This window comes from Anser anser (assembly GCF_964211835.1).
Source record: "Anser anser genome assembly, chromosome: 2".
Taxonomy (NCBI): domain Eukaryota; kingdom Metazoa; phylum Chordata; class Aves; order Anseriformes; family Anatidae; genus Anser; species Anser anser.
The window spans coordinates 93,766,435-93,792,687 of record NC_139721.1 but is presented as its reverse complement, the minus strand read 5'-3'; the positions used below and the strand labels follow the sequence as shown (position 1 = coordinate 93,792,687).

The 26,253-nt window shown below is 39.2% G+C and overlaps 2 protein-coding genes and 1 long non-coding RNA gene across 11 annotated transcripts in view; 1 reads left to right on the top strand and 2 right to left on the bottom strand.

Moving 5' to 3' along the window:
* The window catches only part of TPPP (tubulin polymerization promoting protein), a 51,888-nt gene extending 40,094 nt beyond the window's left edge, over nucleotides 1–11,794 (bottom strand). The window contains exon 1 of one of the 4 annotated variants that reach the window (XM_083824273.1): nucleotides 11,637–11,794. The gene's annotated coding sequence lies outside the window, so the exon portion shown is untranslated. The remainder of the gene's footprint in view (nucleotides 1–11,636) is intronic. The other 3 variants (XM_083824275.1, XM_083824277.1, XM_083824278.1) reach the window with 3 other exon arrangements.
* An 89-nt stretch (nucleotides 11,795–11,883) lies between these two features.
* Nucleotides 11,884–19,695, top strand: LOC310894319. Its single transcript, XR_014579806.1, has 2 exons — nucleotides 11,884–13,057; nucleotides 15,877–19,695. It is a non-coding gene; the product is annotated as an uncharacterized lncRNA (long non-coding RNA).
* BRD9 (bromodomain containing 9) overlaps nucleotides 13,947–26,253 on the bottom strand; it is a 32,575-nt gene continuing 20,268 nt past the window's right edge. For 3 of the 6 annotated variants that reach the window (XM_083824261.1, XM_083824263.1, XM_083824264.1), the window contains exons 15-17: nucleotides 25,087–25,189; nucleotides 23,350–23,517; nucleotides 13,947–21,754 (exon numbers count right to left, since the gene is read on the bottom strand). In XM_083824261.1, coding sequence (XP_083680387.1) covers nucleotides 21,654–21,754; nucleotides 23,350–23,517; nucleotides 25,087–25,189 — 372 coding nt within the window. In that variant the 3' untranslated portion in view covers nucleotides 13,947–21,653. Of the gene's footprint in view, nucleotides 21,755–23,349; nucleotides 23,518–25,086; nucleotides 25,192–26,253 lie in introns of those variants that run through there. The other 3 variants (XM_083824262.1, XM_083824266.1, XM_083824265.1) reach the window with 3 other exon arrangements.

Below are 26,253 nucleotides of genomic sequence, written 5' to 3'. Positions count from 1 at the left end.
TGCAAAGCAGTCTCACATCCTTACTAGCTAAAGCAGAAAGTCAAGACAGATTAAAACTAGTGCTGTTTTTCCCTGTGGTTACCAAAGATTGTCATGGATACTTCTTTTCTTGTTGAACCACAGTTATAGTTCGCTTGTTAAAATAAGCAAACATACCTTATATTTACCTCAAATCTTCTTTATGAAAATACAGACCTATCCTCAACTTAAAATTATGTTTCTTTACACTACACTATCCTTTAATGGTTTTTAGTTATTACAGAGAGGAAAAGGAGTAGATCAAGAAGAAATGAGAAATACAGAATAGCCTGTTTGTCAGAAATTCAAGACAAAATGCTTGATTCTTCCTTACCCTTTTCCACATAGGCCCCTCAAAGTGATCAGAAGGTGCTTGCTAGCTCCTGCTAGAAATGAAGACTAAGAGTAATTTGGGGAGGGGACACACCAGGGAAATAAGTGAAACTGCCAAATTAACTGACTACTCTAAAATACCAATTCTAAAATTTGGTGAAACAAAATTAAGCTACTGTTCAAAAGCACGAACTGTGTAGATGCATGAAATAATGATTACAGAGAATAATGATTACAAAGAAACACCTTTCATCACCATGCAAAAAGTCTAGCATTCACACAGTCAGATTACATTTCCAGAGACAGTAAACAAGGGAAGGAGGTATTAGCCACCAATCCCACCCTCTCCAGATATTGCTGGCTCCAACCTAACAGGCTCAGATCACCAAAAGCAGTCATAGAAGACATTACAAAAAAGTTAAAAGCAGATGCTAAAAGTTCAGAAGGCTTTGTGAAAGAACAACTGTCCCAAATAACCGGAGTTCCAGAAACCCACAGAACAGACAACTAGGAGTTGTGTTACGAACTGACATGGTCTGTGTAATATAATATTCCCTTTATTATTACAGAACAACAGTTCTTGTCCCTTCTCTCACTCTGCAATAGGTGAATACTACAGCACATTATACAGGCAAACATATCTATACAGAAAGAGATTAAACTAGGGATCAAACTGACTGAGGTCACAACTAACACGTGCAATATTAGGCTGAAAATGCAGATCTCTGTTCTCAGCACATGCCTAACTCACTAGAAAAACTTCTCTCATATCATCAAACTTCCTGTCGGTAAGAGACTACAATACATAGTCATCTGCAGAGAGACAACTGGGAGAACTCTAGGAAAACCCAGTTATTGATCTGTAGTCTTCCAAAAATCATGGGACCAACAGTTACTGTTTTTGTGAATTTCAGTCATCTGATTCTGTATAGCTGTATGAGTACCAAGTACATATAAATAAACCCGGTGCCTCCATACTGATCAACTGTCATTTCTACTGAAAGATTCAGGTAAATTTACACTCTCTCACTAATCCACATCCTCTCCAGGCGGCAACATATTGCAGGAATGCAAGTACAGCTTTGACGTAGATTTCAGGGAACTGCTCTTAGCAGGGATCCATCTCCCAGTACCAATAAGGCAGTCCCAAAGAATTAGTAAAACCTGGAGTATTTTTGCCAAAAATTTCAGTAACTTGTGCATATTATGATCAACTATACATACTACCTACCTGGCCTTCAGAATTCACAATGGCATCTTCCCTGTTCTATCCCTGAGAAGTGGTTGATCTGCTCAGTAAACACAGACAGCTTAGTATTTATAACAGAGGTTAGTATCACTGCCATGTCATAGGTAGTGAAACCACAGCAGAGGGATGAAGAAACATGCCTATTCTGCTGGCAGAGTTATGAACATAATGAGGACCCTGGGTCCCATACTCCACACTGATTATTAGGCCACATAAAGCAGGGACATGATTGTATGGAGTGCTCTGAAAAATTAATGTTCACTGACTCTGTGGAGGAAATACACAGTCACACTAGCTGGAAACATATTTACCCAGTTTACGATCTCCATACCAAGAAATGCTTTTCAAAAAAAAATCAACAGGAAACTATCAAAAGTGCGAGTGCATAGCTATGCCATATACTTATCTGCTTATCCAGCTGGACTCTAACTTGCTAAGAACATTCTTACCTGATGTAAGTTGAATTATTTTCATTTGCAGCAAGTATTACAAAAACAAATTTAATGGAAGTCTTGTTGCAGCATGAACTGATACAGAAATGAGTAAGACTGTATTGTCTAAGACAACACAGAAGACTTGTAAACTACAGTAGATATTTATTACAGCCCCAAGCACAATCCGGTTAAAAGTGACACACTTCAAAACTATTTGTTACTTATAATATTTACCAACCAAAAATTGGTTTAGATGATTTCAAAAGTCCTGCAAACTAAGGAAAACTTTCAATTTATTTGGCCAAGAAAAATAGGATTCTGCATTCAATCACAGCATTTCTTATGTATTTGATTACATTAAACATTTGAGTAAATACTCAAGAAAACAGTGGCCTGAAGTCCGCTGATTTTATTGAGAACAAGACAATAGAGTAGGGAAAAGGACAGAGATGGAGGATGGCAATGCAGTTCACACAGCTGCAAAGTTGAAGTAAGTATGGAATTACATGCAAATACAAAGAACTGTACGTTCATAACATTAACAATTTTACTTGTGTTTCAACCTGAAAGTAAGCTTCCTATTTCTGCCCCATTCTCTTACAAATGTAAGAGTCTCAGCTTCTCCACACCTACATTCTAAGCTCCTGGGCCTAGCCAAGCTGTCAGCCTTCCTAAAGGTATTTCTTAGACGTGTGGGAATAAAAATGTTGTTTTTGCAGAGTTACCTTGTTTAAAGGTAAGGAATGGGGTATTGAAATATGCTTGCAGTGATAAGAAAACTTAGCAGGCGACCTTGTAAAATGCAGACAACCAGACTCCTTAGAACAATTAGGTGAAAATCACGGTGTCAAGTCAGATAAGTGAAGAAACATTACCACTTCAAACAGTAAAAAAGTCAAAAGAAATTTGAAATTTAACAGGCCAGCAACTAAAGGCCATGCATGGTCTGTGAAGCATCAGATAGATTGTGAACTTGGATTACCCACTCAGTGGGGAAACAGGGGAGGGTCCTGTCATCAAAAAGTATATAAACTGTGTTTTGGAACCAGTAGGTGCGCTCCTGCTTGTAGGGTGCCCACCACCGCAATCGTGAATAAATTACTACTTCACTGAGATCCTTGCCTGAGCCTAAGTTATTGGCTACAGAGTGTTTCTCACAGATGGTCCTAAACCTGAAAGGCCATTGGCTTTTAGAAAATAGACATATTACAAAGAATTCTGCCCACAAGCACACAGCCTAGGAGCTGTTAATTGTTACCTGTTTTTACTTTCCATAGTCCGGCTAATCCTTCCTGCACACCAAGAACTGGTAAACGTGATTCTTTTAGGCATACTTTTCATCAGAATCTGTGCAACACTCGTGAAAGTTACAGTGCACCACAAATAGGTGCCATCCACAATTTAAAACCTTCCATCCAATCCAAGCAAAAAAGAAAGCAATTTTTCAGAGCATTAGACTTGGTATTTTTATACGTGTGAATTGGATTCATAAACATTTATCAAACTCTGCAAAGCATCTGATTTTTGCATCTGTTTTATTTTAGTATTTGATCTATCTTCCCCATATTTTAAAAGTGTTACAGAATTGCAGGTAAAGGGTATTCTCATTTATTTCCTGTCTGGAATTATTTATGCCAAATAAAACCAGCAAAAACCAGCTGGAATCTTTTTCCCACATTTTTGCATAAACATTCAAGCTGAGAGAAGGGATAAACAGCTGGAGAAATGCAGCTCCTCGTAATAAAATGTAATGTTTTACACAATGCTCTTAAGGCTTAAACTTCCTTCACAGCTATAGCTATCACTAGCAATCAGAATTAAGATGTTCTTCTTCTGAGTTCTGCTCTAGGCATATATTCTCCACATGTGATAATGAGCCAGACATTTTCTCTAGCATAAAACACAAAAGAAAAACAAACAGCAAACACTACAGACCAAGTATAACTAACATAACCCTATCTACATTTTACCTATCTTTACTTAATTAAATCCTTTCACAGGCTTTATGAGGAACTGCATGGCTAAACCATGACTTCTCTATAATAAAATATGTGTATCTAGCACTATGGATAAGGGTAAAACCGGCTAGATCATCCAGCTGCATTAGTCTGGAAACAGCAGCTCTTCAGCTGGAAACACACAGAGTAACCAAAAGTTGGTTACTCAAGTTGTCCAGTCTTTTTCCTTAGCGAATCAATGTGTCAGACACCAATGAAGCTATACATTCCGTGAAAGAAACAACCTTAGAAAACACATTATCAAGCAAAGAGATTATTTTCACTGCTGACCTGTTACTATTCTATTTCTAAAAACGATCACTATTCACTTCCATAGTTACTGCTACAATACCACGTACGGACAAAACAATGTTTTGCTCTTAGTAAACTACATTTCTCCATTCCAAAGAATCACTCACAATATATCACCTCTTTATAAATAAAGCATGTATATGCATATATACATACCCTTATCAGCAACAGTTCTATTAGAACTTTTTTTTAAAATGAACACGTTTCACCTGATAACACTTACTACTACATAAAATTTCTTTCTCTACCCAAGTAACTCTTAACTAGCTCTACAACCTCTTGTAACACCACCACATTCTTTGCACAAGTTTCAACTACAGCAGCATCAGTGCAGGCATCCATCAGATATTTATGCACTGGTGAGATCTATTACAGTTTTTTTTTTTCCATTACATGACTCTATTCTATTTAAGAATCCTGCTTACATTCATTCTGAGTTCTGCTGGACTGCCACTGGTATCAAAGAAATAATAAGGACACAAATATATACAAATATTCAGCAATTCCACGCACAGGCAAGGATGCAAGATGGTCTCTAGAACACCCTTCAAACAACAGAGTAAATATGACACTTTTCAAAAGGGATAAAAAGATACTCGGGCTGACTAAAGCACAGCAAAAGAGCCTCAACTGTTTAGATAAAATAGTTTTTCATGGCATATCAAGAAAAGAGTAGGGAAACACAGATCCAAGAAGACTGGAAGACAATACCTGCTTCTGCAATAGCTATACAACTTCCAGATAACATTCTGGGCCTATTATCGCTGTAGGATTAAGTAAGTGCAAGTTTGCTGATTTGAAATATTACATTTGTAGAGCTAACTTAATGTACTATCCACACATTCCTTTAAATACTTATTCTGGTTTTGGCTGGGATGGGATTAATTTTCTTCCTAGTTGCAGGTATGGTGCTGTGCTTTGCATTTGGGATGAGAATAATGCTGGTAACACACTAATGTTTTAGTTGTTGCACAGAAGTGCATACACTGAGTCAAGGACTTTTCAGCTTCTCGAACCTCCCTACAAGCAAGGAGGCTGGGGATACACAAGAAGCTGGGATGGAACACAACCAGAACAGCTGACACAAACTGGCTGAAGGGATATTCCATACATCACATGGAATAATAAACTGGGTGGTTGGCGGGGGGGCACTGCTTGGAGCCTAGCTGGGCATCAGACAGCGGGTGGTAAGCAACTGCATTGTGCATCACTTGTTTTATATATTCCTTTACCATCATTATTATAATTATTTTCCTTTCCTTCTCTGTCCTATTAAACTGCCTTTATCTCATCCCACAAGTTTTACCCTTTTTTTCCCCCCATCCTTTTCTCCTTGGAGAGTTAACCTCACTGACGATGAATGGGGGATATAAGGGTGGACACTTTCCCCTGCTCCTTTACCTTCCCTTTCTCCTTCACCATCCTCTCCCCCTCCAAGCTAGCCACAAGAGCCCTTGAGAATTTTGAATATCCTTGGGATGTTGAACCCAGCATGTTCCTATTGCTATGTCTCCTGAATGTGTTTTTGGTTTTGTTTATGGTTAAAAAACTATTTAAGAATACCACCAGAGGTCTGTCCTGAGGCAGGATAGCTACAAGTGGCAGGGAGTGTTAGGAGGATATGGGCAAGTACCTAGGACAATGGGCACCTTCAGGATTTTGGGACTTCATCCCTGAACAAATGCAGAATCTTGAAAAACTAGTACAATATTTGGAAAAAATATTCTGTAACCATGGCAATCCCAGAGTCACAAACCACTGCAATGTGCTGGGGCTTGGCCCATGCCTACCAAGCTACACTCAACACTACTCTAACCCCCATGATGGGCCCTGCAGCTGGACCACTGAACCAACTTGTGCAGGTATCAGTCACCCTATATGAGAGAATAAGCAATGAATATGAAAATCAGCTTGTTTGGTAAGGAAATAAACTCTGCTAAGAAGGGGAAGGAGGAAGAAGAGGGTGAGGCAGACTACTCCAAAGTAGGGCCATCACAGGAACAGGAGGAAGAAGAGGCAGAACTTGTAAATGCAGCAGTAACCACCCAATCCCTATCCCTGGGTGAGCTGCAAAATACGTGAAAAGATTTGAGCTGCCATCCAGGTAAGCACACTGTCAACTGGCGGCTCCAATGCTGGGATAACAAGACCAGCAGTATGGAATAAGAGGGCAGGCAAGCTAAGCAGCTGGGATCCCTCTCTAGGGAAGGAGTTATTGACAAAGTGATTGGAAAAGGGGCACAAGCCCTCATCCTCTGGAAGTGACTCCTGTCAGGCATGAAGGAAAGGTATCCCTTCTCAAGGAAGATGTTATGTCACTCAGGCCAGTGGACGACCACGGAGAAAGATATCCAGTTCCTAAAGGAATTAGCAGCACTGGAGGTGATTCATGACGACCTAGACAATGACCAGATATCCAAAAATCCAGATGAAGTCAAGTGCACACGACCCATGTGGCAGGCATTTGTATGGAGTGCACCATACATCATCATATGCCAACTCATCGGCAGTAATGACCTGGACAGACAGAGAGGAACACATGATGGATTAATTGTCTGGCCAACTCCAAAACAAACAATGTATAAAATACCTTGATCCTAGAGGCACGAGTGCATGAGTTGCAAGGAAAAACAATCACAAAAGGTGATTTTTGTGGGAAAATTGCTGCTCCAGTTTCCAGCGGGCAGTATCCCAGACAGTAATGCATACTATGACCAGGACCAGAGGGGACCTGCCTCCAGCCTGGTGGAGGAAAGGGACAATCAGATTTATTGGACTGTGTGGATTCAGTGGCCTAGTACCTCAGACCCATAGGAGTATAAGGCTCTAGTGAACAGTGGTGCACAGTGTACCCTAATGCCATCCATATAGTCCCCTGGAATGACAAGGGGATCCCAACAGCTATTGGTGTTGGAGGCTGAAGTGAGTCTAACTGGGAATGAGTGGAAGAGAACCCATTATGACTGGCCCAGAGGCTCCATGCATCCTTGGCATAGACTATCTCAGGAGAGGATATTTCAAGGACCTAAAAGGGTGGGCATAGATGCTTTGGAGAAAGAGGAAATTAAACAGGGGTCTACCTTGCCTGGTCTCTCAGAGGACCCTTCTGTTGTGGGGTTGCTGGTATGGTGCTGTGCTTTGCATTTAGGATGAGAATAATGCTGATAACACACTAATGTTTTAGTTGTTGCACAGAAGTGCATACATTAAGTCAAGGATTTTTCAGCTTCTCATGCCTCCCATCCAGCAAGGAGACTGGGGATATGCAAGAAGCTGGGAGGGGACACAACCAGGACAGCTGACACAAACTGGTCAAAGGGATATTCCATATCATATGATGTCATGTGGAACAATAAACTAGGGTGGTTTGCTGGGGAGGGAGTGCAGGGTGGTGCTGCTCAGGGTCTGGCTGGGCATCAGTCAGCAGGTGATAAGCAATTGCATTGTGCATCACTTGTTTTGTATATTCCTTTACCTTTATTATTTTCCCTTCTTTTTCTGTCCCATTAAACTGTCTTTATCTCAGCCTTCAAGTATTACTCCCCCCCCCCCCCCCCCCCAGTTCTCTCCCCCATCTCACTGGGAAGGGGGAAGTGAGCAAAGGTAGCTGTGGTGCTTAGCTGCCTGCCAGGTTAAACCACAACAACATTAAGCATCATCCCAAGGGGATCACTTCAAACATTAGTAAGACAGGGAGCTTTGTGTAACATTAAGTAAAAATATCAAGAGAACCAAGCTGGCGCTATTGAGAAGGATAAAATTTGATCAGAGAAAAATTAAGCTAAGAGACTTTACAGGGCTTGAAAGCACTCTTGAAAGACTGAAAAGTCAAAAAACATCACCTATGATCAAAGAAGGGGAGATGTTATAAGAGCTACAAAAACCATGAACCAAGACATTTTAAATTGAGAGATTTAATGAATTCCATCAATGTAATTTGTCAGGTGATTGAAATCACTTGAGTGAAGTGTCCAACTTCTTAAGGTTATTTAAACCAGCTGTACTGCAGATTAAAAAAATCTTTTTGTTGCAACTTAATGCTATGAAGTTTTGATCTGTGTACTCTCAGTTGCTAGCATTAATCCAGAAAAGGTAAAATTCATATTACATACTCAAGAAAACCATGAGGCAGGAGACAAAGGAGAATAAAAATAAAAGGGAACCTTAAGACAACTGGCAAGAGGAAGAACCTAGGCTTCTCCACTTCCACTTTAGAGCCCTGACACAGATAAGATACACACTTAGCAGAAGCAAACTGAATTGCTCACCCAGAACACATAACAACTAACAAAAGAGAAAGATTTCCCATCTGTTGATGGAATTTATCACTGCAACCCAAGAAAAATGACCAGCACAAAAATCAGACTGTGTTACTCCATCCAGAACCTGAGAAAAAGTCAGAAAAGCTGTCCTGAAACCTAACCAGTCTACAAATACTTGGCCGGTACTGTGTACAAGCCCTGTGTATTTAAATTGGGGTATTTTACCAATAACATCCTCTCAATGTACAGCCACTTTCACTACTATGTCAAAGCATTCCAGGATTCAGACTACACAGCAGTGGGAAATTCTTTCAGTACTTCTGTGTATTGACAAGTTATTTCTGTTGGAAGCGTACTTGTTACTCCACAGTTTTTATAGGTTTGGGTGTGCCTTTAGTGATGAGCAGCTTTTTTTTCAAATTGTTTTTACAGATCCTTCCCCCACACATTCTCCCTCTCCCCAAAACTGAAATAATGTGCTGTATTGAATGCTTTTGTACCTCCCTGGGTCACAATCATATCCCTGCAAAAAGTCACTCTTTGGCACTGAAATGAATATTCAGTTTTAAAACAAAAGGAACTCCGGATCTTAAATTTAAGGAAGAGTAAAAAATAAGTTGCCAGAAGATAAAATATTTTATTTTGGGTCAGTGTAGATCGTTTTTGTTTCAACACTTCAGTATTTAGTCCAGTTAAAAAAAAAAAAAAATCCCCTCCAAAAATCAAACCATTAGTCACAGGTCTCTCCAAAAGTGCCCTGGGATACCAGAACATTTAAGCATCATATGGCTTATTCTCTAAGCACTCCCAGATACAACATCATGTGCAACTCATTGTCTCTACATATTCTAAGAATACCCTTTTTAAACACAAACTGACAGTGCTGCTTGCCTGCCTCTCTCCTTCCTGAGAGCCTTTTTTTCTCCCCCAGTCAATCTCAAGGTACATGTAAAAACAATTTCCGACATACAGCTGATTACAGAAAATAAATGGAATTAATACATCTGTGATTAAAAAATAAGACATTATTTTTCACCACAGAAAATCCACAGCTTAAATGAGGCAAGCAGAAACAATTACCTGCTGGATGTGTATTTATTATAAATTTATTTTTATAATATTTTAAAATTTAAATTTATTATAAATACTATGTGTATTTATTATAAATTTCCATTTATTTTATAAAAACCTTTTCTTACATTTACAAGGGTCAAGTGCAAACACTGCAGGAGATTCTCACATGAACTTTATCAGCAATTTTATCCTTGCATGGCATGCTGTCTAAGCATTGAACTGTACTATGACTTAATAACAGATGCACACTTGAGCAGTTATAAATAATGGACTTTTTAAAGGTGTATGACTGTGACCCAGAGAGGTACAAAAGCATTCAATACATCACTAAAGGATTTTAAAAATGTCTGTTTCCATTCTGAGAATAAATACACAGTATATATTCAATATATTCAGTAAACAGTCATGCTGATTTAAGCCTGAGACTTTGAAAGTGTATCTTTCAATTTTTCCCCCAGGTTTTCACAGCTCTAGCAGAAAAATTCCCCAAACGTTAATGCTTGTTTAGCATGCTAACAGTGGTCAGCTTTCTAAAGGATTCTATTTAATGATACCTGTTGAGAAAATAGTGTGAAGACTCAATAAAAAAAATCAGTGAAAATAGACATATATACAGTCTCATATCATGTGTTTCATTTTGGGCCAGGCCCTTCCTTTTCTTTCTAAACAAATATAAGCAGTTATACAAGCCTCTGTAAAAGTCAGCAAGAATTTCACCCCCTGCCCACCACACACACACACCTGCCTACGTAGACCCTGCAAAACATTAACAGGTAAGATGCTTGCCAGCAGCATCTACTGCAAGATAGAAAGTTGTCAATGTTTCAGATGACTTGGTGTTTTTGTTTTCACTGGTTTTCAAACTAGTTAGCCAGGGTCGGGGAGAACCAATTAATTCACAATATTTTGTTCCATCCAGGTTTTCACCCCAGAGTACTGCTCTCAGCTTTATACCTGCAGGTGTTATACTGCAATCTGTAAATACTCTCTGATACCAGATGCTAGTTTTCATGGAGAACGTCATACAGGGGCGGTTCTCAATGGCAAAGCCCCTTGGGCATTTGAGAAAAAAAAAAAAAAAAAAAGCTTCTCTACCCATCCATCTTCACAAAAGGGGACTGACTGCTTGCTCTGCACAAGAATGCAATAAGGTAGCTCTGCAGGGGCTAAGGTTTTATTGTCGTCTCCAGATAATAACTAAAAACAGAATATCGGTTCCAAAGCACATATAGAAATTAATTTATTTAGTCTGCACGCAAGGTGGACCTGTCTTCCAGCTCCTTTGGGAGAAACCTTCACCCAGACCTGGGCTAGCCAGCCTCGCACAACCAGCAGCACCGCCCATCCACGAACCTGTTACTGCAACGTCCCCAGGAGCTAAAAAACAACCCCTCTCTCCCTCGCACAGGTTGCGATCGCGCGTCTCTTCGCCGTGCGGCAGCGGGAGGAGCCCGCTGAGGCCAGATACTGGGGGCCCCATCCCGATCGGCGGGCCAGGGGAACGAAAGCAGCTTTGCACGAAGCCCCTCTCCCCTCCGCATCGGTCTCGTGGGAAAAAGGGAAGGAAATAGAAGAGGGGGAGAGGTAAGGGATTACTCCTGGAAAAAGAAGCAACCGCACCCTTGCTCGCGGCCCCCCGAGACTGTTACATAACGACAGCACGGAGCATAGGGCTGCGCACCCCTGCCTTATTGGGAGAGACTCTGATCCCACCGAGGCACCACAGATAAGATACAGTGCTGTGCAGCTACGTCAACGTTCCCGCCTCCTCCCCTTGGGTCCTCATTAACCGAATGCAAATTAATTAGCCAGCAAGCTAAAGAAAAAGCTTGCTGGCTAATTAATTTGCATTCGGTTAATGAGGGGGTGGGGGCAAGAAACATCCCTGCTCAAAAGAAGGGGGGAGGGAGGGGGCTCAGGAGCCTAACTGTTTCACCCACAAGAAGCGCGTACTTACCGCCGGCTCTCCGAGGGAACAGCAAGCCCTGCCAGCCTAACCTGACTCTCTCCCTCTGGCTCCGGCGCTACTGGGAGCCAGTCTCAAGCCGGCGCGGCGGCTCAGCCAAGCTCCCGCCCTCGCTGTCCGGGTATTGGCGAGCGCTCGGCACCGCCTGCCCGACCCCTTCTGCCGCTCTCTTCCATAGGCCAGATGGGCTGTCTAGCTGCCGGTCGCTCGCGCCTTCCCCGAAGCGTGAGGTAATGAATCAGCCTAGGGGCAGCCTCTGCCTTTGCTGCCTTAAATGGCTGGTTATTGCCAGCAGCGTTTCTCCTCTCCTCCCTGCTTATTACCCAGTGCTCGGCAGCAGGTGGCCAGGGAGAGGTGGAGGGGAGACCGCGCGAGCGGGAGGAGGTAACTTCCTTACCGCTCCCACCGCTAGGAGCTAAGAGAGACGGGGTGGGTGCGTGCATGCGTTAACCTGCATCGGGTAGTATGAGGGTTGAGGCCAGGTGTAGCAGCTTCTGCCATTTCTAGTATCCTATGCTCCCTTCAGGAAGGAAATTCAGAAACCAAGGAACATCTTGGCAGGACACAGGTCCTGTGTCCTGCCAGGCTCTGTCAGCTTCTGATCCTGATGGCTGCCCAGTTTGTCATAAATTGTGCTTGTTGACAAATAACAAACAATTAAAAATAATTAACTAAAAAGGAATGGTCTGATCTGTGCAGTGGAGAAGGTGTTCCACAAAACGCTGTGTCTCCCACCTCATACCTGCTTAGGACCAGGTCTAGGGTTGACACAGTAAAGAGATGCACCAGTGTGGGGAAATCCACTCAAAAATATTTGAAAAGAGACAGTTCAGGAGTTGGCAGAAGTCTACTGAACTGTCATGCATCCTCACTTCTGAATTTATAACCAGAGTTCAATCAGACCAGAGTCCACCAGATCTAAGTGGACCATAACTTGGTAATTGCTATGCTAAAGTATTGGAAATAAAATAATCCTTCTGCAAAAATGAAGAAGAAAAGAAAAAAGATTCAATTAATGAGCAGTGGTGCCTCAATCTTTCAAATGCAAGATAGTTATATAGCTGACTTTTTAAAAGTCTATATATATATTTGCAATAAGACATTGGAATAATAATTTTTAAACTAGTTTATGTTATTATTCTGGTATTCTAAGGCATGAGCCAGCACTTCATAAATGCTCTAAGGCCTCTTCACATTAGCATTGAGTTTGGCTGCACTACAGGTATAGGTTTTACAGTAGGGTATGACATACACATTTGTAATCTCTTTTGAGAGTGCAAACCAAAATCATGATGTTGTTTTTTTCCCAAGTTTTCTCTTTCACCATGAGGCACAGGAAACCTACCCTTTATGAAACTTGAGCTGCCTCAGAAAGATTCCCTACCCTGCAACTGAAAAACAGATTAAGAAAGGTATGGTTTTAAATGAGAGACTAGTTTTGAATGCAAAAATGAATGCAATATAGATTAACAAAAAATGAGGTATAGTAAGTAGCCCAGTGGAGAATACTCACCTAATGTTTAATACGGGGCTGGTGCTACAATGTTTTCAACTATTTCCCCTACCTCATAGAGTGTAGACTGTAATAATGTTTCTCTTAACAGAATTTTTCATGGCAGCCCATGTTCCTTTCTAGTAGCAAAATACATGCAGAATCAGAATTACCCAAATTTGATTGTGATAGATTAGATTTGATTACAGTTTTCTCAGAATCATGATAGCAGCAGGATAAAGAAGAAAAAGAAAAAAAAAAATTGGAGAAAGGAGAGGAACTTACACATATTAACTTTTCTGATCTTACTACAAATACGTATTGCTTTATTGTTTTGTGCAAAGTTATTATGTTTCCTACTGGGTTCCTTTCAAAATACAGCATTGGTTAAAGGAAAGAAAATACAGATTACTTGTTCCCTTAAACTATGCAACTTTTTCCTTTAGCGCACAGTTTAAAGAGAAAAAAAAATATTAAAAAAAGCTAAGCTCCATATCCTTTGTCAAGCTTTGAAAACAAATTATTTTTGTAGTAAAACGTGTTGTAAATCTTAACTACAACAATAGAGTGTCATATTCTAAAAATGATTTTAAAAATCCTCACTTAACAAAAATTCCACCATTCCTACAAGGAAAGTCAACTTTCCCCATCTAGAGCTTCAGGAAAAATATAAAGTTGTCTCACTGTTAGACCTTAGAAAACTGATAATTTAAGGGAACGAGAGAGGGAGCATATTTGTTTAAAAGACTGGCATTTCATACATTCCATTTGATGGAAAAGAGTGACAGAACAATTCATAAAATGTGAACTTTGCTTTAGGTTGACATTTTTATTTAAATATAAACAGCAGACCTTAATGTTATCTAACATACCTAAATATTTTTAAGTCAAATAACATAACATAGTTGATCTAAAATTTCAGTTGAACAAAGACTTTTTTTCCACTTTCCGGAAAATGCTTAAAGTAAAAATACTCTGAAATTCATTAGTATAACAGTTTTTAAAAATTTCCCCTTCCCTTTCATTTTCAAATTTAAAAAATCTCATTCATTTAAGGATTAGTGAAACACTGAGTTAATAAGTTAAAAGCAGTTGTATGCGAACTTATTACCAGCTATATCTCTTTTCATTAGAAATGCTAACTTAAGACCTGTAGCTACACATATATGTGAGATTCTTAGCATCCATCATGACTTTTGCCACCCCACTTATTGTTTAGAAGTTATTTTCTTAATAATTGTCTATATCAGCCCCAGATATAGCTAGCAGTGTAGCAAGGAAACATTAAAGAATCTTGAAATGCTCCTGTACTGTAAAATCAACGAAATTAAAACTCATTGATGCACTCCATCAATTCTGTCAGCAACTAGAGGATCTAAAATCTTTAATTTCTGGACTGAAATATAAATTGACAAAGTATTTTTATTATTATTACACAATGACAGAAAAATCTAGAACTGATCACAGGAAAGTCTTATGACAGAGTACAACAAGCAGATTAACAAAGATCATTTTGATAATAACTTAAATATGGAAAAGAAGTTCTTTCTGTTAAAAACAAAAGCCATGCTCTTACAGTTTCATGATTTTTCTTCTTCATCTTGTATAGAGAGAAAATTAGGAGGTCCAAAGATCAGCTAGAATTCAGTTTGGCTAGAGCAGTAGAAGACGACAAAAATGCTTTTGTAGATTATACATTACACATTTACACATTACAGCATACATTTTATAAATACATTAACAGCAAAAGGAGGACCAAGAAGAATCTCCATCCTTTATTAGATGTGAGGGGAAAGATAAGGATGAAAGCTGAGGATAGGGCTGAGGAACTTAATGCCATTTTTGCCTCAGAATTTATTAGTATGGCCAATTGTTCTCAGGGTACACAGCCCCCTGAGTTGGAATATGGTGACAGGGAATGAGATGAAGCTCCTACAATCCAACGGGAATATGGAAGTGACGTATTACACCATTTGAACCTTCACAAGTCTATGGGGCCTGACAGCATTCATTTGAGGGTATTGAAGGAGCTGGCAGAAGTGCTCACCAAGCCAGTTTAAGTAATTTACCAGCAGTCCTGGCTAACCGGGGAGGTCCCAGTTGACTGGAGGTTAGCGAATGTGACACCACTCTACAAGAAGAGTAGAAAGGAGGATTTAGGGAGCCATGGGCTTGTCAGTCTGACCTCAGTACCAGGGAAGCTTATGGATCAGCTTGAATGTCATCCCACAAAACATACAGGAAAATCGATTGATCAGATGCAGCCAGCACGGATTTATGATGGGTTAGTTCTGCCTGACTAACTTCACCTCCTTCTATGACAAGATGACTCAGTTAGTAGATGAGGGGAAGACTGTAGATGTTGTCTACCTGGATTGCAGTAAAACATTTGACATTGTTCCCCACAGTATTCTACTGGAGAAACTGGCTGCTCATGCTTTGAACAGGTGTACAGTTCATCTCATAAGCATATAGAGAGCTGGACATCCTGATCTTCACAGGACTGCTTCTGAGGTTTTTTCTCCTGAAAAATTAGTATCCAGTCTTATCATTCAGCTTCTTTGTAAGACAAACCACTAAGTACAAAGAATGTTTCATTGTCTTCTATTTCCAATAATAAATCCCTAGTAATGGTGGCAGCATATCTGAATTGTCATGTTACTCCTGCAATATAGTGCTGAATGAATTCCAAGCACAAAATGGCAGCATAGGGATAACCTGTTTTTGTTTTCTACATAGATGTCAAGATAGCCTGAAATGTGAGTAGAGAGATGTGGACCAGGATGGGCAGCTGTTGAGATGCATGCTTCCCCTTTCTAGTTTTGTTTGTTTCAAACATGTAGAGGAGGAACTTCATTCTGCCCTGCCTTCTTGCAGTCTTGGTGAGTAGCAGCAAGAGAATCAATCAAGTAAAATCAAATGCTGGACAACAGCTGCTCAGAACTCATTTCCTTCCAGCTCTGTTAGATGGATTATGGAGAATGTATTGAGGTTATGCACAGTGAGAATACTTCCTGAATTCATGTAAGATATGCCTTCTACCTGACAGACTTTTTCCATGACCCTTAAAGGTTCAAGGTGTTTTGTTTGTTTTGTTTTGTACTTTTAAGCCTATATTACTAGCTTTACTAGTTCAACTACCAGCATTTCTGCCAAGTTCTGGCACTCTATCCATATAGATTAAAAAAAAAAAACAGCAAACTACTTCAGGACAAGAAGGTGATGAAGAGCAGTCATTGTCAAGTGACAAAGGGGAAACCATGCTTAAACAACACGATAGCTTTCACGATGAGGTGCACAGTGGGGTGGATGAAGTGCATATTGTTTAACTTTAGGAATTCTTTTGATGCTGTCTTCCATAACATCCTCTTAGAGAAGGTGACAACGTAAGGATGAAATACTTAGCAGACAGTGAGGTGGACTGAGAACTGGCTGAAGGTCTGGGCCTAAGCAGATGTTTATGTTCAGTGGTGCAAAGTCCAGTTGTAAGCAAGTTACTCATGGTAACTCAGGACTAAATGATGGATCCAATTCTGTTCAACATCTTCATTAATGATCTGGACAATGGGGCAGAGTACACCTCAGCAGGCCTGCACATGCTACAAAAATGAGAGGAGTGACTGACAGACCAGGTAAGTGTCCTGCCATTCAGAGGGATCTGGACAGGCTAGAGAAATGGGCAGAAAGGAAACTCATGATATTCTCCAAGAAAAAGAGCAAAGTCATGCACCTGGGGAGGAACAACCCCATGTAGCAGTACATGCTGGGAGCCCACTAGATGGAAAGAAGCTCTGCAGGGAAAGCCCTTGGCATCCTGGTTGATATCAAGTTAACCACAAGATGTACCCTTTCATCAAAAGTGGCCATTATTATTCTGGGCTGCATTCAGAATAGCTTTGCTAGCAGATCAGGAGAGGTGATCCTTCCTCTCTATTCAGCTTTGGTGAAGCTACATCTGAAGTACCACTCTGGGCTCCTCAGTACAAGAGAGATACAGACTTACTAGAGTGATTCCAGCACAGAGCCACAAAGATGATGAAGGGAGAGGCTGAGAGAGCTGGAACTGTTCAGGTTGAGATGTCTCGGGCAGTGGGGGGGTTGCGGTCTTAGCAATGTGTATAAATACCTAATAAACAGAGTGAAGAGGGAGACAGATTATTCTAATTTGTGCCCATTGTCACAGGGGCATGTTAATGGCAATACTGAATCTACGCCCAACTCCAAGCTTTTCTTCTGCAGGTGTTTCAAAGACAGCAAAAATTACTTTCTGAAAAAAAAAAAAAAGGCAACCTCTGGTCTTCCAGCTTTCTGGAAAAGGAAAGCTAGGCCTTGGGACCCTGACTCTTCCCTTTTCAGCCTGTGTGTTTTGTAAACTAAGGGAACGTTGATTGAAGAAGGTGACTATGTTAAGGATATTGTATTCAGAGACATTTAGGGGAGTAGTTGTAAAGAAGAGCTTAAACGCACAATAGCAAAACTTTCTATAAAAGTGCAGATGTAAATTCTGAGATAAGATCACGTCACATGGACAGCAAAACAAAGAGTGAAGATCTATGCAATCCCACAAGAGTCTGTGTCCCCTTACCAACATTTAACATTATTTATGGGAGAGGTTTTTGTCTCTGTAGAAGGTTAATTCATGTAGCACTCATTCCCTTAAAAAAAAAAAAAAGAAAAAAAAGTAGTGATGTTTCTATTACATACAGTACCTCAGTTCTGGTTATGCATCAGATCAGGTTCCTATCCAATAAGTTGCCTAATCAGGCTTTATACAACTCGCATTGTGGAGTCACAGAAAGCATTTTGACTTGTAGAGAAAATACCAAATCCCAGTTCCACAATTCAGATACTGCTTTTGTCCCCACATTATCTTTGGCCTGAGTGCTTATTCTTGCAGCTTATTTTTTACTGGTAAAAAAAAAAAAAAGTTACTACTGCTTGCCAGCTGTGTATATTTTACCAAAAAAAAAAAAACTTTTGTGAACATATTTATCATCAAAGTCTAGTTGGAAGTCAGTAACTAGTAGTATACTAGTCAATACTGAGTCCCAGTATTGACTGAGTCCTGTTCAACTTCTTTATTAGTAATCTGAATGATGGGACAGACTCCTCAGAAACTTTGCAGGTGACTGGGAGGAATGGCTAGTGCTCCATACTGCCATCTGGAGGGACATCCGACAGGCTGGAGAAGTGGGCTGACAAGAGTCTCACGCACTTCACTGAGAAGTGCAAAGTCCTGCAACTGGGGAGGAACAACCCCAGGCTGATGGCCAACCCAGCTGGCAAGCAGATTGACGGAAATGAACCTGGATGTCCTGGTGGACACCAAATTGAATATGAGTCAGCAAAGTGCTGCTGCTTGAAAAAACTGTAGGACTAATCTGCACTGCATCAGCACACATTGCTAGCAAGCTGAGGGAAGAGATCCTTCCCCTCTACTCAGTCCTGATAAAGCTACACCTGGAGTACTGTCTCCTGTTCTAGGCTACCCAGTACAAGACGTGGACCTACTGGAGAGAGTACAATGAAGGACCACAAAGATAATGAAACCACTGGAGCATCTCTTCTGTGAGGAAAGGCTGAGAAACCCAGAGCTATTCAGCTAGAAGAAAAGGAGGCTGAGAGGAGAATTTTGCCAATGTATATAAATACCTTAAGGGAGGGTAAAAACAGGATAGAACCAGGCTCTTTTTAGCAGTGCCCAGTGACAGGACAAGAGGCAGTGGGCACAAACTGAAACATGGGAAGTTCCCTCTGAACATCAGGAGGCACTTGTACGGTTGCCAAAAGAAGTTGTGGAGTCTCCCTCCTCGGATCTACTCAAAAGCAATCTGGACATAGTCCTGGACAAGCAGTTCTAGGTGTCCCTGGTTGGACCAGATGACTTCTAGAGGTCCCTTGCAACATATGCCATCTTGTGATTTTGTGATAAGACTTAAGAATTTTTCTCAATACAGCATGTAATGGGAGATCTAAACTTTCTCTCTCTCCCTCTCAAATCACATATTAACGGTAACAACACTGTAAACCTGATTAGATGTATGCAGTTATCCAAATGCTGAAGAGGCAGTGCCAGTCATTTTGATGTGTACCTGAAGAAGAGCTTGGCTAGTTTTTTTTTTTTTAATATTCCTCTCTGAGATTATTGCTAATCAAGAATTAATTTTAAAATGGTATAAAAATATGAAAATGTGATAGAAATCATCTACTTGTAAAATGTGGTCCTCTTGGCTTTAAAAGCTGTTATTAGCTGAATTCCTATTCTCCTTATTTCTTGCTATAATATTTTTTCATGAAACAAGCCTGGAATCAGACTGGTGGCATAGGTTACTTCTAGTAACATAAGAGTGAACATCAGATGGTGTTTGAAAGATAACAAATTATTAATAATTAAAAATAAAACATTGCTCACAAACCTGAACCTCCATTACCACTTAAAGTCTACCATACATCAACATTTGCGTTTCATTTGCCTTTCCAAAAACATCCCACAAATTGTTTTATACCAAATCTATTGTCTGAGTTAAAAAAATAAAAAATAAATCCTCCCCCACCAAACATCCCTTTTGGAACATGTTTACTATATACTCAAATACAATCATTTTCCCTCAGAGATGAGAATATATTTATCACAAGTTACTGCTATGACCTCTAACTGTTCTCCTCCTGCCCATTCTAGCTGTTGTGACGACAACTTTTTTTTTGTCCAACACAATATATGCACTCTGTAGAAGTCAAAGAGCTTGCAGACCTTTTGAATTTTAACAGACAAACAGTGCTATTAGCCAGCAAACATTCTATTTTACCAAAACTTCTGACATCACGATGAACTACAAAAATAAGATCTTTATATCAAAGAATTACTTAGGTAAGATACTTTGATAAATCAGGTGAATATCTTATCAAAGTCTTAGCGTTTCCTTTCAGTATTAAGGTGAGACACCAGAAAGATGCACTGGCACTGTGTGTGAGGAGTATGCTGCAGATCTGCACTCTGAGAGAATCATAGGTGTCAGAACTTCAGCAATCAAGAGTTCATAAAATAACTGACGAAGACAGAAAAGGCTTTACAGGCAATGCTGATTTTGAGAGTTCTGTTTTCTGACTCCCACTTTTTACTTCTAACCTTTAAGTAGAACATTGTTCCCTTGAATATTGTGCCAACCTGACTGGGGGAGGGGCAAAAAAGAATTGATTACATCTTTGATTCAATTCAGGTGGTAGTCCACAAATGACTCATGGCAACAGAAAGAGCATGCTACTAATCCATAAAGGGGAAAAGACCATCATAATTCCTTACACAAGCATCGTAACAGAAGTCCTTTAAGTTGTAATAAATTGAACATAACATTATATGTTATGTTCAAACAGAAAACACATATCCCTAAGGAACAGGATGGGGGAAGGGGTGGAGGAAGCATCTCAGAGGGAGATCAAGAGGGAAAGGAAACAGTCCCAACCACAAACATCCTGGTTTGAGTGAACAAACCTTCCTAGATAAAAACTGTATCAAGACTTTGATTTCAGTTACCTGACAAATTTCCTCGGTGGCTCTCACAGTTGATTTTGATTACAACTGTATTTTGCATCATGAAATATACATGCATATAAAGCAGCATAAAAATTCAGACCAGAAGCTCCTAGTATATCAGACTTATGAAAGATGAGGAATCAAATTTTCACCAGGTATATCTGCAAACAAAACGTGTTTTTGTATTAATATTTACAAACTATTGCAAGTCTGTAGCATTTGTCCAGCTTGTAGATAACAGTGGTACAACCCCCCCAATACATCAGTACTGAATTTTAAAGGTTTTACTTTAGAACTACTGAAAAAGCACTTCTCATCCAGTATTTTTTTTTCATCCAAGCAAATATTGAATTAAAAGATGAGTATTATATTTTCTTCATTTTTAAGACACAAGGGATCACAAAAGCATCCACCTTTTTTTGATCCAGGGTAGAATTAATGTAGCGAGCATTTTCACACAACTACAAGTATTGTTACTCTCATATCAAGTATTCTCTAGGGTAATGAAACATGAAACAAGAATTTACAAATATGGGGAAACAAAAACCACTTTCACAGATTATTATGGTTAGAAAATGGGAAACATTAATAATTATCACAATTCATTCAGCTCTGTCACTGCTGAAATAAAATATTCCTCTTTGAGGATGTTCAAGTTAAGACCTGAACAGAAACTGGTACACGATTCAATGGGAAACATTTCATGATTGTTGTCATGATGCTAGAACAATGATTGCTGTTTAGTTTCTATAAAACGCAAATTCCGTAACACATTACTTAACATTTTTCAACCAAGATTCAGCATATATGGCAACTTTATACAGGGATCCTCACATGAAAGAGGACAAAATTGAGGTTTCTGCCACGTACAAAAACTTTATGATAACATAATACAACTAAAAAACAATATATATATATACACACACATACATACACATATATATGTGTATATATATACATATATATATATAAAATGTACAACAGATTAGTTAGTAGTAGCATTTGAGGTTTCTGGAGACTGAAGAAATTCGTAAGGATCGTGAACCATGTCTTGCTGTTCTCCAACACTCAGATGAGAAGGACTTCCTGAAGCAAATGGGAAAAAAAAAATCTAAACCCTTAAAAGTACAGAAAAATGAAATAAACAAATAGCATGGTTATTTAGTATGTTGCCTTCAGTCTTTTAAAGCAACACAGAAATTTACATGATATTTAAACAGGGAGATTTTAAAAAGAAACCGCAAGATTCTTTAGCAATTTAGATTCTTTTTGAAAAGCAATTATTATTATTACTTTGAGTTGAAGAATTACAGAAGATGTAACTTAGTATATCCAAATAACATCGCATACTTTCTTAAAAGTGACATCAAATTGTTGTGTGTTACCCTATCATCTTGTCTTATCGTTAAATTATTCAGTTGACAATGGAAGGCTATTGCAAAATCCTACCTGTGACTTGTTGCGTATAGGTATGCCACAGTTATATAAATTTATATTGTATAATACACATAACTATATAACATATTCATTAGTATTTCCTAAAAGCATAAAATGCAAGGGCATATTGTCATCTCCCAATCAGTTTCATATACTGTGTTTATGTGGCTAGGTTTTGGTAGCTGTGCAAAAAAAGCAGTGCAAAAGCTGTAGGAGAAAGGAGTGAGAAAAATGTGAAAAACCAACTATTCAGACACCAAGGTCTGCCAAGAAGCAGAGGGTGGAGGTGCTCCAGGCATTGGAGCAGAGATTCCCCTGCAGCCTAAGGAGATGATCATGGTGAACCAGACCCTCTGCAGGCCATGGAGGACCCAACAATGCAGCAGGATGCCCTGAAGGAAGTTGCAATCTGTGAAGAGCCCATGCAAGAGCAGCCTCCTGTCAGGAACTGCAGCCCTGCCAGAAAACCTGCTCCAGCATGGAACTGCGGCCCATGGGGGATCCCTGGAAAGGACCCACACTTGAGTAGTTCTTGAAGAACCGCAGCCCATGAGAGGGACCCATGTCGGAGCAGTTTCTGAAAGACTGTATCTGATGGGAGGGACTCTACACTGAAGGGAAAGAGAGTTGAGGAGAAAGGAGAATCAGAGACATGGACTGACCACAACCCCCATTCCCCATCCCCCTATGCCACTCTGCAGGGATGAGGAAAATCTGGAGGTGAAGCTGACCCTGGAAGAAGAGTGGAAGGGAGGTTTCGTTTTATTTCTCACTATCCTACTCTTTTATTAATTGGCAATAAATTAAATTACCCTTCCCAAAGTCAACTGTTTTGCCTGTTATGGTAATTACTGAGTGATCTCCCTGTCCTTATCTTGATCAATGTGTTTCTTTGATCATAGTTTTCTCCCCATCCTGCTAAGGAAGGAGAATGAGAGACGGGTTTGGTAGGTAGTCGGCAACCAGCCAATGTTAAGCCACCACACTTCATAATTATTTCCATTGTGCTTAATATAAGTCTAAAATAAGTAACTACAACTAATGTGCTTAATTCTACAGACCAAAACTGTCTTCCCAGTTGCCTTTGCCATGTGTATTAAAAAAAAAAAAGTTACCCTGCAGTCTGCATGCTTTATTTTATCAGAGTAGTTTCATGCTAAAGACCTATGTAAATTAAAAGGCAAATTTTAACAGTTTAAATTATAATAGAAATACTGTAACTTCTATGACACAGTTAACTTTACCAAGATGATGCTGGTCTCTTTCAGAGGTATTGGAGAGAGAACTCAAATTGGATGAAGGCCGAGATCCCACTCTGTCAGCTTGAGCCTCATGAAGGTCCTGCAGCAGCTTAGTTGTTTCATCCAGGTGTAAATGGTTATCATCATGGTCAAGTTCCTTCTTCACTTTCCCTAAGGGCCATCAGTTACCAACCAAAAACCTGTAATTAGCATATGTGGACTGACTCATGAATTACTAAGTCATTGTAAATAAATTCTAAAGTAAATTAATGCAAGTGTTTTCTATTACACAAATATCGGAATATTGCATTTTCCTCTGTACTTCTGAAAGGCATCAGCTGCAGTTTTCAGTTTCATGACATACATGTTGAAATGCATTTGGAGATATTGGAGGATGAAGGAAAGAACCATGGGAAATTGAAGTGATTCCTAGTACTTAAACAGCTATAAGAGTTAAATTTGTCTTTGTGATCTGTTAAACTCCAGACAGGAAATAATAGATCTAGTTTGCTCCAAAGGAAGGGAAACCAGTAGGATAACTTAAATATTTAATCTAAAATATGGTTAACATAGAACATGATTCAAGGAGGTGAAGAAATCCCCATCACAGAAAGTTTTAAGAACGGTATCTTCTCCAGTTGCACTCATTTTACAGGAAGCCAAAGAAAACTATGATGAAGAAAACATGCTGTTCATCTGAAGACTTAAAAAATAAACTCTCTCTTCTCTTTGGACTGTCTTCAACACATACCTTGCCTAACATTGCAAGAATTATGTGAAATAGAATATGTCATAATCTCTCTCCAGAAACTACGTACTCAAGAAGTTTAATTATTTAATGAAAGACTAAAGCAGCAGCTTTCAATGGAGCAGGAGATTCATAGCAAAACGGACACCCCTAAACATTACCTATAAAACAGGTATTTATTTGTGTTTCTGAACTGCAGTAGTATTAGTGTGTAACAACATAATCCGAGCTTACAATTGCTTTTCAGATACTACTGCGTATATGGGAGAAATCTGTAGCATTTTTCTTTAACTTTCAATCACCTTTCTTATGATTTGTAATAGGTAGTTTAACAACTTTCACATACTGCAAAAGTTATTTCTGATTACATTCTTGAAGACATTTGGCCACCTCAGCCTGCAGAAATGGGAACATTATATATAGTAGCATTTAAAGTAGGATGCCTATACCATATGTGGATTTGACACCATATCCCAATCTTTATACAGTCACCTTATTTGAAGCTAAAATCTTTCCAATACCTGGATTTTCTTTTTTTTTTTTTTGGTTGGTTTGTTTGTTTTGGGACACTCCAAGTGGTGATATCTTTGAGCTTTGTATATTTACTTACCTACTTTACCTACTTCTGAAGTTATTTCAAAAGACAGCATCTGAAGCAATAACCTTTCTGAGCCAAAGCTGCATTATTAATTCCTAATACTTGGGGTTACTATGCACACATAAAACACAGGTAAAGCTAACAAAATGTGGAGGTACAAATACTTTGTTTTCTTCAGTGGTACAAGAAAAGTTACCTTTGCTAGCACATGAATGTCTCAAAGGAAAAACAGACTAAGGTTTCATTTATGTTGTACCAGCCCTAGACTTTTAGCTACGTTAACTGTAGATTTATTACTACTTTTAGAGCACTTTTTCTTCTTAGCAAATCCAGCTGTTATTTTGTCTAATGGTACAACTAAACCATAATAGATGGCTTATATTTAATTACTTACCTAATGAACTTAACATGGAAATATCAAGAGATACATCTGAATATGGTTTCATAGAGAGAAAGTCCAAATCAGAAGTGTTACCATCTCCAGCAGATTCTCCAACCTAATTAAAAATAAAAAAAAAACATGAAAAAAGGCTAACAGTAATGATAAGTTTCATAACAACTAAGAGTTTAAGATTAATCCATACTCTCAGAAGTGTGCACCATCAACACTTGAAACTGGAACTTCTATAACCATCTTGGCAAACTTTCATATCACAAGCCAAAGGTACCACCAGGACAGGCTCTGTCACATGAATGGCAAAAGGTCCAGAAAGAAACCTCCAAGGCAGTCGAAATATCTTACATCTCAACATCAAGGACTGTTGAAACTAATATCAGATCATCTCAAACTGAATTTCTTGCCAAATTCATCCCTGTCCCACAAAAGAACACTGGGGGAACCACGCCCTCACAAACAACTCCCATAACCCCTTTTCCCTCAATGCAACACTGGATGTACTGAAAATTTTATTAACTAATAAAATCTGTAAGGTATGCCTCCCTATTCTAGAGAGTATCAGCTGGAGCTGGACACTGTGCTTTTGGATAACGAAACAGAGTCTGCATTTTGTTTCAACTGCAATACTTCTATTTGCTATTACATGGCAAAACGCAAGAGATCAAAGTAAGAAACTCATTAAGCTTCAAAATACATTTCATCAGAATTCTTTGAGGTTGCGCGGTCCAGCAGGAGGTATAGGACATGCAGGTATATATACGACCTGGTATTTCTTTTTTGTATTTCTAGAAAAGATAACATAGCAGTTTTATGAATTAACCTAACCAGTCACCTTCTAGATAAATAAAAACCCTTCCATAAAACTTAAATTTCACTAGTCCGTATAATGTAATCCATATCATTTAAATGTGAATTGCTATGGAACACAGCGCATATCTTATGTTGTCACAAATAATTTGCAAGGTAAAATTAGTACCACTTAAAGAACTATTTATTGATTAGTAGCTGTTAAAGCCTAGGATATGCATTATTTTCCCCTACTTCCCAACTTACATTTTCAATGGATTGGGCAAAGCTGATAAATACTGCTTTTTTTTCCAGTTTTATGGCAGGTCAAACCTCAAATATTCATCATCAGCAGACCAACTATCTTTCAGATTCCTA